General features: G+C 34.0%; 1 protein-coding gene across 7 annotated transcripts in view; it reads right to left on the bottom strand.

Moving 5' to 3' along the window:
- The window catches only part of VPS50 (VPS50, EARP/GARPII complex subunit), a 110,317-nt gene that overhangs the window by 1,840 nt on the left and 95,470 nt on the right, over positions 1–13,007 (bottom strand). For 6 of the 7 annotated variants that reach the window (XM_025046865.1, XM_006911903.3, XM_025046869.1 and 3 more), the window contains 5 exons: positions 7,642–7,790; positions 6,550–6,646; positions 5,347–5,505; positions 3,124–3,245; positions 1,152–1,341 (listed from right to left, as the gene is read on the bottom strand). In XM_025046865.1, the coding sequence (XP_024902633.1) occupies positions 1,152–1,341; positions 3,124–3,245; positions 5,347–5,505; positions 6,550–6,646; positions 7,642–7,790 (717 nt within the window). Of the gene's footprint in view, positions 1–1,151; positions 1,342–2,334; positions 2,489–3,123; positions 3,246–5,346; positions 5,506–6,549; positions 6,647–7,641; positions 7,791–13,007 lie in introns of those variants that run through there. The other variant, XM_025046868.1, reaches the window with a different exon arrangement.

Below are 13,007 nucleotides of genomic sequence, written 5' to 3'. Positions count from 1 at the left end.
CTAGATCCCATCCTCAGCACGAACCCCGAAGTGTTTACAGCTTACTTTACTAAATGGATCCTAATGACACTCAGCAGTTCACCTGAGTTTAGCATGTTGGCTCTCAGATGTAAGAGGTCAGTGGGACTAAAAGTAGTCACATTTTTCTCAATTCTGAAATCACTGAAAATATGTACATTGCTACTTTGCTCTGAAAGATCTGAAACTGACCTACATGTAGGCACATGTACACAAAACTCAGGCTAATGGTCCAGGCTAATAGTCATTTCATTCTTCCAGAGTGTTGAAATCAAAAAGATGAGCCTGATATATATAAATAATTCCTTATTTCCTTACCTTACCCAATCAAATGAAATAAAAATTTATCTAGCTTTTACTGATGTTTATACCATAAATAAATGTGAATGCTAGAGTTACTGAAGAAATAAGATTTGGTAATAATTTTAACCTTTCTCATATTTTCATTAAATTTGTCTTCACATATTGCCTTTCTAGACAAATGAGGTAACAATCATACAGAAAAGCTCCCCATATCAATTATGCTCTGGTAAGATATGCTGATTTGAACTGTGTCAAAAATTCGGCATCTTAAATAACACTTAATAAATAGTATTTTTCTACTTATCTAAGTATCTACACAAAAGAAAAATAATCTCATCTATACTTAAGGTAAAATCTAATGAAGGCTGAAGTTACATTTAGCCATTTAAATATCAACATATTCAATCATCACTACTACATGTCAGTGTGTTCATGATGTCATCAATTCATTCATTGTTGAGGGCTATAAGATTTTTAGCTTGTGAATCATTTCAATGTTGCTGTATTCAATTTGTTTTGATGTTAACCAACTTCAACCTTTCCTTTCATCACAGGTGCAGGACAAACCATAGCTAATGTTCAGACTCTGACTGTCCTTCCAGATAATTACTGTTATAGTTTACAAAGGTCTCAAAAAGATTTGATTAGGCAAAGGGCATTGCACAGATACAGTGTGAAAATGGTAAAGACGTGGTCTGAGTAGTTCATGCTAAAAAAGCAAATGTTTCTTTATATTTCACTCTCATGACTTTGAATTACATGATATACCAGACAGGAACAGAACAAAGGAAAAGAAATAAAAACTTAATTAACTGTTTTCCATCTCTCACCCTGTGCTCTTTGATCCAGCGTTCCATGTCATTCTCAGTTAGGTAGTAGGCTTTAATATAGGTTTCCACAAATTCTTTATCAGGAATGGGTCTAATATCTGTTAGTTTTTCAAGTTTCATTAAAAACTGTTGAAAATCCAATTGCATCAAGGCACGACCCTCATTACTACATTTCTTGACATTGGCATATCTAAGATACACAATAATAGAAGAAACATAAATGATGGGATGGTTAGAAAAAGCAACCTTTAGGTTCTTAAACTTTTCTCTAACTCCAAACTGGATAGCTTCTCCTTGAGGTTACAAAAAAAAGAGCATGAGCTCTGAGTTAGAAAGACTAAGTTGTGTTTGTACCCTGTCACTCAGTAGTGATTTTACCTATCTGGGCCTCCATTTCTCCATTTGCAAAGCAAAAAGATTAAACAACTTCTAAGGATCTTTGCTGCTCTCTAAAATTCTCCATACTCAATTAAAATAATCACCTGTAGGAAAGTTGAACTGGTATTCCAGTTAATTTGGCTACCAAGAATTATTTATAAAACTAAGCTATGAATACTCCAAAGTAATCTTAGTTTCATAAAACTGTTCAATATTGTAGCTACTTGATACAGAGAAAATAAAATAATTTTTCCATGAACATTCGACAAAGCTAAAAAATGCTAGAATATAAGTGTAGAAAGTATATACATATTTTTCATAATAAAACATTTTATAGACTTATTCTAATACCCCACACTATTGAAAAATGGTGTGTCCTGTGGTTAACCAGTAATAAGAATGAATATATTAACCCTCACATATATTTTATTACTCATAAGTCAGTATCTCAGTTTTTCAATCATAGATAAGATGGAGAAAATGAGGTACTCCCCCTCATTTCCAAGAAAAGTAAAGTTTATATCATTTAAGGTGACCAATCTTTTTTTAAAAATAAAAAGTATATTATACATAAATATAATATTTCTTATTCATTTTTCTACTTCATTAAACAAACTTATTAAAAATACTTTTTTGGTCAGGATTGTTGACACAGCCATTTTGTGATTTTTAGCACTGTTGGTTTCAATACAGAGTGCAAGATTGTTGTCAGCTTGTCATTGTCACCTTCCCACTTTCTAATACATTCTTTTTCATAACTAATAAAAACTGCTGAGAAATCAGATAAATGGTAGTGTGAAAATCCAACTGATGTGCAATTCTAGATCATTCTGAATGGCCTCTGAAATAGTGATTTGCTCCCCAGGAATACTGTAAATGTATTACTAATTCTTACTTGTCTCCTAGATGTATGGGCAGTAAGCAGGGTCTCTAAAGTGGGAACATTATTACCGATAGATCTGTGAAGTCAACATAAGAAAGATTTATACAGTTTACAATGATATAATAATGATATTACTAACAGTAATACAGTGGTTAGCAGGACTCATTCTGCCATCAGAAAACAGGAGTTTACAAATCGTCTCTGCATTTAAAAACTGTGAATTTAGACAAGTTATTTCACCTTTTTAAGCCTCAATTTTCTGAAGCTAGGTTTTTTCATTGATATAACAGTAAGAACAACAGTGTCATCAAGGAGAATTCATGTTAGGTTTTGATGATATAATCCTATGAAGTCATTGGTTCAGAAAATGACACATAGTGCTCAATAAATGTTATGTATCAGCATTAATATCATACCATTAGGTAATTAACATTAGTTTAACTTTCAGATAACGATTAGATGCCACATTCCTTACCTCCACCAGCTGGTTCTAGGTCACCAACAAGAAAGCATAGACAGAGGCAACACAATGGAGTTTAAGGTTTTGTCTCTAATCATATTCCAAAGTCAAACCCAAATTATTATGGGGTTATCTGCTATTTATCACTATCTCTACCTATTCTCTCCATCCATTAGTGACAACATATAATGTTATTCATATGTTAAGATTTACTATTGAAAAATCAGATAATGCTTTCATGAAAAACTCACCCTTCTACAATAGTTCTATTAGCCAGTCGTATACAATGCTCCCAAAGTATATTAGATACAGGCAAAGGTATCCGAACTCTCTTAGAAACGTCATTTAACTTCCTGTTAAACTGCTCAAATTCCTAAGAAGACAAAAATCATAGCTATATGTGAATATAATTATAATGTCACATTCCTTTCCCATCTTAGTGGCAAAAAAAAAGAAGATTTAGAAAGACTCAGAATCAATCAAAGTAAAACAAAAAGAGATGACATTAAATTTAAACTTAGTGTGAGGGTTTAAGTATATCGAATTTAATAAATGATGTTTTAATACAGTGTGTATACTATATTTCATCTCAAAGGGAATAAGTGTCATTAACTGATCAAACAATACTAACAATGTTCAAATGTTTTTACATTTCAAATTTTCCTATGATTCAGTATGGATTAAGAGGGCTTAATAAACTAAGTCTTTAAAAATATCCTCGAGAAACCCAGTTTTAAAAATATATTCTTAATAAGCTTTCAACTCAAAGTGAACTATTTGTAATTTGTGGTTATCTTCCTTACAGAACAATCTAATAAATTATTCTCTTCCCTAAGTATTCTTAGAAACTAAATTATTATATGCCAAAAGATTCGAAAGACATGTAATAGGTGCAAATTTTTAGTACAGAGGATAAAATAAAACAAAATATTTTATATTACCTACAGAAAAACTGAACATTTTTATTACTTATTAGTAACTTTTATGATACCACTCTACTAAAAATAAAAACACACATAACTAATTTAGACAATTCCAACATGAAAGCAGCAGATGGTTCACCCTTCAATAAATGTATCTCTGGTTTCTTTGAAATATTTTCTAAATATATTAATTTACAAAAGTAAATGCTTTTGATCCTTCCTTGACAATATATTTCAAATAAATTTAAGAAAGTTTAAAAGGACATTTTTTCTTCAGTTTCCTCAAAAGAGAGCTACACAATGTTTAACAAGACTGACATGTTCTAATTTTCTAATAACATGTAGGAAAAAAAAAAATCTAATCTGATAATCACCAAACTACCATATAATGATTATTGTGTTACCATTTGCTACTTCCTAAATCAGAATTTTTTTAAATTTATTTTTGATAGTTAATTGCTTTTAATCATTTATGAAAAAAAGTGCATCTTCAACCATACGCTTACTTTTGAAAATCAAAGCTAACAATTGCTCTTCATCTTTTTCATTTCATGAATCTAGCAGAGCAGTAGTATTTCCTATATTTATGCTTCACTAAAGTCTGCTTTGGATTTCAAGAGTCATGATTCAATACTTTTCATTAATATTTTAAAGATAAAATTATGTGCTTACTGTGTAAAATGACATTCCATCATTGCTAAAATCGTGTTCAAGAATGTTTGTTGTTAAATGGATAATAAAACCATTTTACTTATGAGTCTTTTGAAGCAACAGTGCAGACTGCTTTTACCTAAAGGTTTGGACTTGGAAAAGTAATAGAACAAAAGTTATCATAAAAGTTTCCTTATGAAAGGTTTTAAGTTGCTAAAAATTGGGTTCAGGTTAATAATCTGAATAACACTGTTTTTTTTTTTTTCCTTACATTAATGTTTCTTGGAATTAAGAATAACTGCAGCAAGCTGCCTCCTTTTAGTACACATATTCACTGAGTCCAAAGTCTCTTTCTTGCATCCCTATGAGTACTATGGTTAGCGTGTCGTAAAAAAAAGTTAACTTTTCAGAAATATAATTGTTCAAAAAAGAGAGTGTGATTATTTATAAATTACACTTATCTTTTACATTTCAAATTAAAATTCCCAATTGAAATTGCCTGGGTGCTCCAGAAATGGTGCTCTCTTAGAGTCATCAGGGGCACAGTCTCCTGCTAATGAACATCCACTACTGCAGAAATATCTTCTAATTAAACAGGAATATATTCATGTCATGACAGTCATGGCTACTGAGATGATATGAAAGTCAGCCAAGATACGCCAATTAAACTTTACTCAAAGTGGGAAATTAGTGAACAAAACAAAAAATCTACAAAGTATTCTTGGGTCTAAAGAACACAAAATTCAGAAAGTAAGCCCAATCCAATTCAGGGACTTTAATACCATGATGCTAGAAATGAGGTAATACTGTAACTATAATCCCACTACTTTAGAGCTATGGCAATTGTAAGAATAGTTCTCTTTAATCATTTTTAAGAAAGATGTTTCCCAGAGTACTTGCCTTTAACAATGCATCTACATAGATGTTGTGCTGTGACATAATTTCTTTTACATCCCATTTCACATTAGCCATCAGGAGCAGCATCTGTTCATAATCAATGGCTTTACCAGCTACAATCCAGTAAATTGGTTTGCGTAGTTCACTGGCAGTTGAGACTGTCTGAAATAAATTCCAAGAAATGAAAACAAATATTTTCTAAAAGTATCAAATTTATAAAGAATATTTTGTTCTTATTTTTAGTACTCATCATATCAGAAAATAAAGCATTATTCATCTAGGTATTTCAATTATAAAAATAATTAGCAGGGCAAAGTTCTAACTACACATAATTTTGAGACATTCAATAAACTTGAGGCCATAGGCACTACAACTATAAAAGAGCTACAGATATTCATGCAGTCTAGCAAATACTTCTCAAATTCTTTCACTTCTCTCTATTTCAATTCCCACTACCCCACCTTGAGATTCCATTCTCTCTCAACTGTATTTCTCTAACAGTCCTTAAGCTGGTTTCCATGCCTCAAGGCTTGCCAACCAAAGTTCATTCTTTACACTGTCCCCTAAGTACTCTTTCTAAAACACATACCTGCTCATGCCACTCACTTGTTTCAAATCCTCCAGTAGCTGCCCAGTACCCTCGGAATAAAGTACAACTCCTGGCTGAGAGTGCTGTACATCATGTGGCTCCTGTTATCACTCCGGCATCCTTCCCATTACCAGCCCTCTTCTCTGCTCTGACAATTTGAGTTGTCTTCAGCTGCTCCCATGTACCATGTTCCCTCTCACCTGCTCTTCATTTAAGCCCTTGCTTTAATTTGGAATATACTACCCACTCACCTGGCTGGTCAAGTTTAAGCATATTTCCTCCAGACAGTCTTTCTAGACAACCTACTTCCAAGTACACTCCCTTTCTTCCTGTGCTCAGGGTTTAATACACTGCCATGTTTGTTTCTTCTTTTCATACTTTACTCTGAATACAGTATTATTTGGCTCTTTCTCAGTAGACTAAAAGTTTTACGAGGTGCTCAAAAAGTATTTATTTAATACAGGAAATTCAGGGGTGAATAAACAAATATTCGAATCTAGCTCTCTTGGGATTTGGAGAATGACCACCAGTTAAAAAAACAAAAGACTGAAAACTAAATGACGTGCGATAGTCTTATCTTTCTCACAGTTGAAATAATACACAAGACCATCTCTGACCTGAGAATAAAACTGCTGAAGAAAGGGCTTTTTGACTGCAGGCATCACAGCATCCAGATGTGGCTGAAGGAACTCAAATTGTTCGGCCAAGAATACCCTAAAGGAAATAAATAATCCATCATGTAAACAAAATGCAGGAGTTAGAACCTATCAATACTTTTGTATATGTCATCTTTCAGACCTCTAAGCAAAAGTTTGACAATTAAAATTATTTTCCACTTTAGCGAACTACCTTGTATGACGACTTGACACACACACTTACAATCTACACAAAATCTAATGCTGAGTTTATCCCTGAATTGAGCTGAGAGAGAAGAAGGGTGACTTTAGAAGAGCTAATCTGGATACCAAGGTGTAGAGTCACGTAGCTTTGCATGTAAGATATGAGCACAAATAACATAAAAGACTGAAGAAAGAATACAGCACTATTTTTTGAAAGGATTTCTCTTAAAGATCCCATTCAATTACTCAATTAGCATTTAAAAGTTATTTAACATCTGACACTTCTCAGAAGTCACCCAAACATTTATAATATGCAAAAAACTAATTTGGCTGAGACATACATGTGAACTTCAGGTTATTTGCCTGGAAGACTGTCAGTAGCGGCACTGTTTTTTCTTCACTTTTTGTTACGCACACAAAACTCTGACTGCGTTTCATGGAAGAAGTTGTATGCTCTAATTGTATTAAAAATTAGGGGGTTTCTAAAGGTCAGGAAGCATTCTTGCTGAAGTCAAGGGTCAACTATATTTAACACTAAACTGACAACATAACTACAGTTTCTCTAGAATCACAATTTGATAGGAAAATAGAAAGAATACTATAACGTGCTTTTTTAAAGTTTTACTGAAAGTAAGGACCATGTTGTTAGTGACTGACACCTAAAAATTTCCCTCCTTCCGTTTATATAACTGAAAACCAACCATGCAATTTTAAAAGTCGATTAGTAATCTATTTTAGGATATACTTCTCAGAAATATGTAAATGATATAAGTGGAAGATGTATACAGCTAGAAGTCTAATTATACAATGTTTACTTTTATAACCTTTCTTAAATATTTAATGACAAAACAACTGTTTTTGACAACTTACAAGGATTCCGTGGCTACCACTCTTTCTGCCAGCCCATACAATGTATCCCCAGATGTCAAAACCACTAGGTGACTGAGGTGTGGGCTCGGTACCTTCTCCTTTCTCTCTTCTGCTGCTGTGAGTGTGGCAGTAGGATCAGCTGAAACTTCCTGAAAACACAACACACATGTACACACAACCTGAAACAGCAAATCTAATAACAATAAACAATGTGATCTGACAAAAATTGGAACTATAATTAAAATACTCTTAGGCATACATTAATTACATTTACTGTCTATTCCTTTTTTCCTCTTTTCATATTTTCTAACTACTGGAACTTTCCCTTGTATACTAAATAAAAATGATCCAACTCTATATGCTGTTATCTGTGCATGATCTAAAGTTGGCCAACAGAAGGAATCTTTATGAACTGACATATTTTCATAGAGACAACAGTGAGATGCCCTTCAAGAACTTGTAAATGAGGGAAAAGAGACTGCTGCTTGTTAACTAAACTGGTAAAATCTAAAATTATGATATGAGCAACCATCTCACACTCATTCCTAAATCAAGGTAACCCTGGTATAAACTCAAGAAGGCAGGACCAGAATGTAGTGAAACAGAACCAACTGTATTGTATATGTCTAGGGATGGATTATCGATGAGAAAGAAGATGGTTAATGGGAATAAAAGAAAAGGGATGCCCCCAAACCAGGGTACGTTGAGCTTTAAAAGATCCTCAAAGAAAAACAGCACAAGATTTGGATACAAAAAATCTGGTGCACAAAACGTAAATCTAGATTACGTTTCAAATCAATTACAGAGTCACAAACCTTCAACATTTTCTTTGTGAATAAGAGACATCAAATGCATAGGACTCTGCAAGTATGAGTTAGATTTATAAATTTAACAAAATGGAAATAAAACATAAAACCTTTCAAATCAGCAAATGGTTTTATTCTTCTTTAGTTCTTTTATATATCCTAACTTCTACTAATGATATCTCTTTTCAATCTCTAATTACTCAATTAGCATTTAAAAGTTATTTTGAGAACAATTGTGCTTTCTCTAGGGAGAATCAAAATAAGGGAACTATGCAAGTTAATCAATGCTGCAGCTCCATTATTTATTTCTTTCTATTAAAAAAGAAAATAATCACCTTACTCCTGCAAAAAAAAAATCACAAAAGTACATACTGTTTGGCACCAACTGGTTGCCTGTGCTATTTAATTTAATTTCAGTGGCTATTTAATCACCATCTACCAGACTGCCCAAATGAGAGACACAGAATCATTCATGAGTCTCCTTCCTCCTCACCTCCATCATATGCCTAAACAGACACCTCTCTAGTTTGTTTCTCCTCATGTCACTACTTCATCAGGACCAAGACCACAGCACTCCTAACTAGACTATTCTAAAAGCTCCCTGATAGAGACCTCCCACTTTAGCTTCTTCTGTTTCTACTCTCACAGTGAACTGGTTTATTTTTCTATAATACCAGGCGATCTTTCTAAAATGAAGACATGATGACACCACTTCCTAGTTTAAAAGTCTCAAATGACTATCCACTCCCTACAGGAAAAAGCTTACACCTGTTACCATGATATTATTCTTTACAACTGACATGTTATCTTGCCAGCTGCATTTCGAGGTAATCTTGTAGAGCCCTAAGGTCTAGCCACATTGGCCTACTTGCTACACTTGTTCTACAGACACGCTTGTCTTACTAGCTCTCTTCTCCTCGTCCGCCTAGCTCTCTCTTCGTTTTTTAAGCCTGAGATCATATTCATCTCCTTTCCATAACTTTCTCAAGGAGAATTAGTATCTTACTTGTGTTAATGTTATCAACACATATACATTTGTCTGTATGCGGCATAAAGTGCACTTTATCACAGTTATCTCCCACCTCAAGAGGGCAGGGACCAACTTCATCATCTTTGTATCTCAAGACCCTGGCATGCCTTCTGGCATTAACAGGCTCTCAATTAGCTTAATTGATGGAGATGATAAGAGTCTTCATTTCCTCTCCTCTTGTTCTCTTTCAAGCCCATTCCAATGAGGCTTTCATTGGTCCCACTCCAAAGAAAGTTATCAAGGTCCCCAGTGGCCTCTTTACCGCCAAATCCAGTAGTCAATTCTGAATACCCATTTTATTTAACTGATGTGTAGCACTACATGGCTGATCTTGAAAAACTTTCTTCACTTAGTTCCCAGAACACCATACCCTCCTGGTTTTTCTCCCATGCCACTGGCCACTTTCCAGACTTCTTTGCTAGTCTGTCCTTCTCTCCCTGGTCTTTAAACACCACAGTGCTCTACAGTTCAGTCCTCAGATTCTCTAACTTATGTTCTATTCCCAAGATGATTTCATCTAGTCCCATAGTTTTAAATGCCATCCATATGCCAACAGCTCAAAATTATAGATTAGCCTTGACTTCTCTCTCACCTTTAGTACATTTATCATATCTGAAACTGAACTCTTGATCCTCCTCAAATGTGTCCCTTCTAAAAGTCTTATCCATCTCTAGTAATGGCACCTCCATTCTCCAGAAGATACGTGTCATCCTTGACTCCTCTGAGTGTTATACACTGCTTCTAAAAAAAAAAATCCATCAACAAATCTTGATGTATCCACCTACAAAACAGGACCAGATTCTGACCAAGTCTCACTACTTCTTCCACTAACTCTTTCGTACAAGCCACCTCATCTCTCTCCTTAACTGTTACACACTGCAGCCAAAATAATTCTCTCTTCAATAATTAAGTCAGATCATGTCAATTCTTCTGCTTGAAGCTCTTCGATGGTTTTCTGCCCTCCTTAGAGTGAAATCCAAAGGCTCCACATGATCTAGGCTCTGGCTAACTCTCTGGTTTCATCTATCACTGACCCTCTTGCTTACTTCATTCCAGTTATACTGGCCTCTTCGCTCTTCCCAGAATAGGCCAATTATGGTACCGTCTCAGGGTCTTTGCATTTCCTGTTCTCTCAATTGAAACGTTTTCCCCTGAAATAGACTCCCTACAAGAAAATAAGCTGCACATGAGTAGGGAGTTTTGTCTGGTTCCTGCCTCTCCACCAAAATTGTATCCTTAACTCACAGAACAGTGTTTGGCATCATGTATAAAGTGTTCAATAAACACACACTAAATAAATGTTTGTTGAATAAATGAATTCTCATCCAGATGGCCCACTCCCGTTTCCTTCAGGCATCTACTTCAATGTCACCTTCTCTGAGGGACTTTGTCTGATCACCTAAACAAAACTACACTCTTTTTCTCTTTTTACCTTCTTTCCTATTCCTAGTTCTTCATTACTCTCAACACAATCTGACATTAGATGAGATATTCATTTATTCTTTATCTGCCTCCTCCACTAAAGGAACTGCAGTCTTCTACAAAATACACCTAGGCACTTAATATGTATTTGCTGAATGAAAAATAAAGATAGGTATCCAACTACTGTGCATCCCGAGTCTTGTCCACTCATCGCAGAGCTCCTTGCCCTCTATTTCCAACACCTCCTACAGCACTCTATATTTTTTCTTAGTTCAGAGTTGTGAATATCCATCTCAGAGCAAGTTAAGTAATGATGAGGAAATCTAAAACCTTGAAACAAGAAAAACTAATAAGAGAATTGGGGGAAGAGAAGAACTCATTGGGGCCAGATGGCTAGGCTAACCAAAGCAGACTCAAGTGGGATGGAAATAGGAATAGCAGAAAATAGTTTCAGAACGGTAGATTTGGCTGCTATCAGGTAAAAATGTAAAGTGAGAAGGGTTACTTTGCATGGTTATGAGTTAGTTTCTTAAGGAAGGAGAAATTCGATCAGAAGCTGTATGTATGTATGTATAGGGTCTGTATGAACACCCTATAGGTTAAATAAGCATAGATAAGTTTCCTTCTGTATTTCTGTGCGTAGAAATCTGGAGTATTATATTCCACAAGTACAACGAAATCTTCTAAAAATTAAATACACACTCTTTTAAAATATTTTGTAATTAAACAAAAACTGACAAACTTCCACCAATATCGTACAATCTCAAATTCAAAATAGCTCCAAGATAACCATGAATACCACACATTTATAATAGCAGTTACTTCTGAATTTCATTCTTTTATAATTTGATATCACCATATACAACATATTTATAAAATTAAAAGTTTCTTTGAATTTAGATACTAATTGGTTAATTTAAGATAGAAGAGGGAGATGGGGCTAGAAAGTGATGGAAGGCAAATAGAGAGTATAATCTTTAGCCTGAGGGGAAATGTAGTTTATCTCTGGGGTGACAGCAGAGGCCAAAAGACTTACCTAACTACCTCCTTACCTACCTCCTATTCATCAAATGTGTTGCTCCCCCTTTGCTCACACAGCTCTTTCGTAAAAACATTCTTGCAGAGATTATTGGGATTGTTGCCCTCCCTTCTAAAGGTTTTCCTTAAGGTGCCTTCTTTTGCTCCCAGTTAACACTGGTATTTTGGGCATAAAAGTTACATTAATTATCTGTTTAAAGGCTAAAGTTCTATGTTTACATTTAGGGAAATATGCTTGAAGAGAGAGTTAAGAGTCACAAAAATGTCAAGCTGATATAAATAAATGGTATGTGCTTATTGCTCACTTAAATGGATCAATGTTTCAGCTTATACCAATATAATCAGGAAAGGATATAAAACCTTTTGAAGACTTTGAGAAATGAAACCTTAATCAATCTTTATTTTCACAGTGAAAGTCACATTTTTTTTTTTAGCCTTTCTTACCACTAACTATTACTACTAAGAGAATTCATATTTATGGACTTTTCTGGATCAATTTAAAATATATTTTTATTATCAAAGATTTAAAATTGGCCAAAAAGGTCTTATGGAAACAATTTAGCATCACCAAATAGTAGATAACTAAAAATTCAAATTTCTGGTGCTATTACCACCTACACCAGCTTCCTTTCCTACTCTTCCCCTATCATATCCTTTTTCTTTAACTCTTATTTGATGCATCAAACAAATTGTCTTAGTTTACATTGAATTTTTATAATAAACAATTTCAGATGGTATTTTTAAGACCATAATGACTCATTTGCCTTTTACAGCTTAAAGAGAAACAAAACTTAGAAGATAAATATGAAAAAAAAAATAAGATTACTAAAAAGGTGCTTATAAAACTTTAACACAGGAGAACTATAAGGAAAAATACTACTTCAATTTAGTGGTTCCAGATTGATTAATTATAAATTATTTTAATAGTCAAGGATGTATTGAATAGCAAGAAATCAATTAATGTTCTCTGCTAATATAGATGCAAACTAATGAAGTCAAGAAATTAACATACCAGCTTACGAAAAACTGAGATCAAGTCTAGTAAATGACAAATATATTTTCTAAAATAA

The sequence above is a fragment of the Pteropus alecto genome, unplaced genomic scaffold (genome assembly GCF_000325575.1).
Source record: "Pteropus alecto unplaced genomic scaffold, ASM32557v1 scaffold21, whole genome shotgun sequence".
Classification (NCBI taxonomy): domain Eukaryota; kingdom Metazoa; phylum Chordata; class Mammalia; order Chiroptera; family Pteropodidae; genus Pteropus; species Pteropus alecto.
This window is presented reverse-complemented; position numbering and strand designations above follow the sequence as displayed.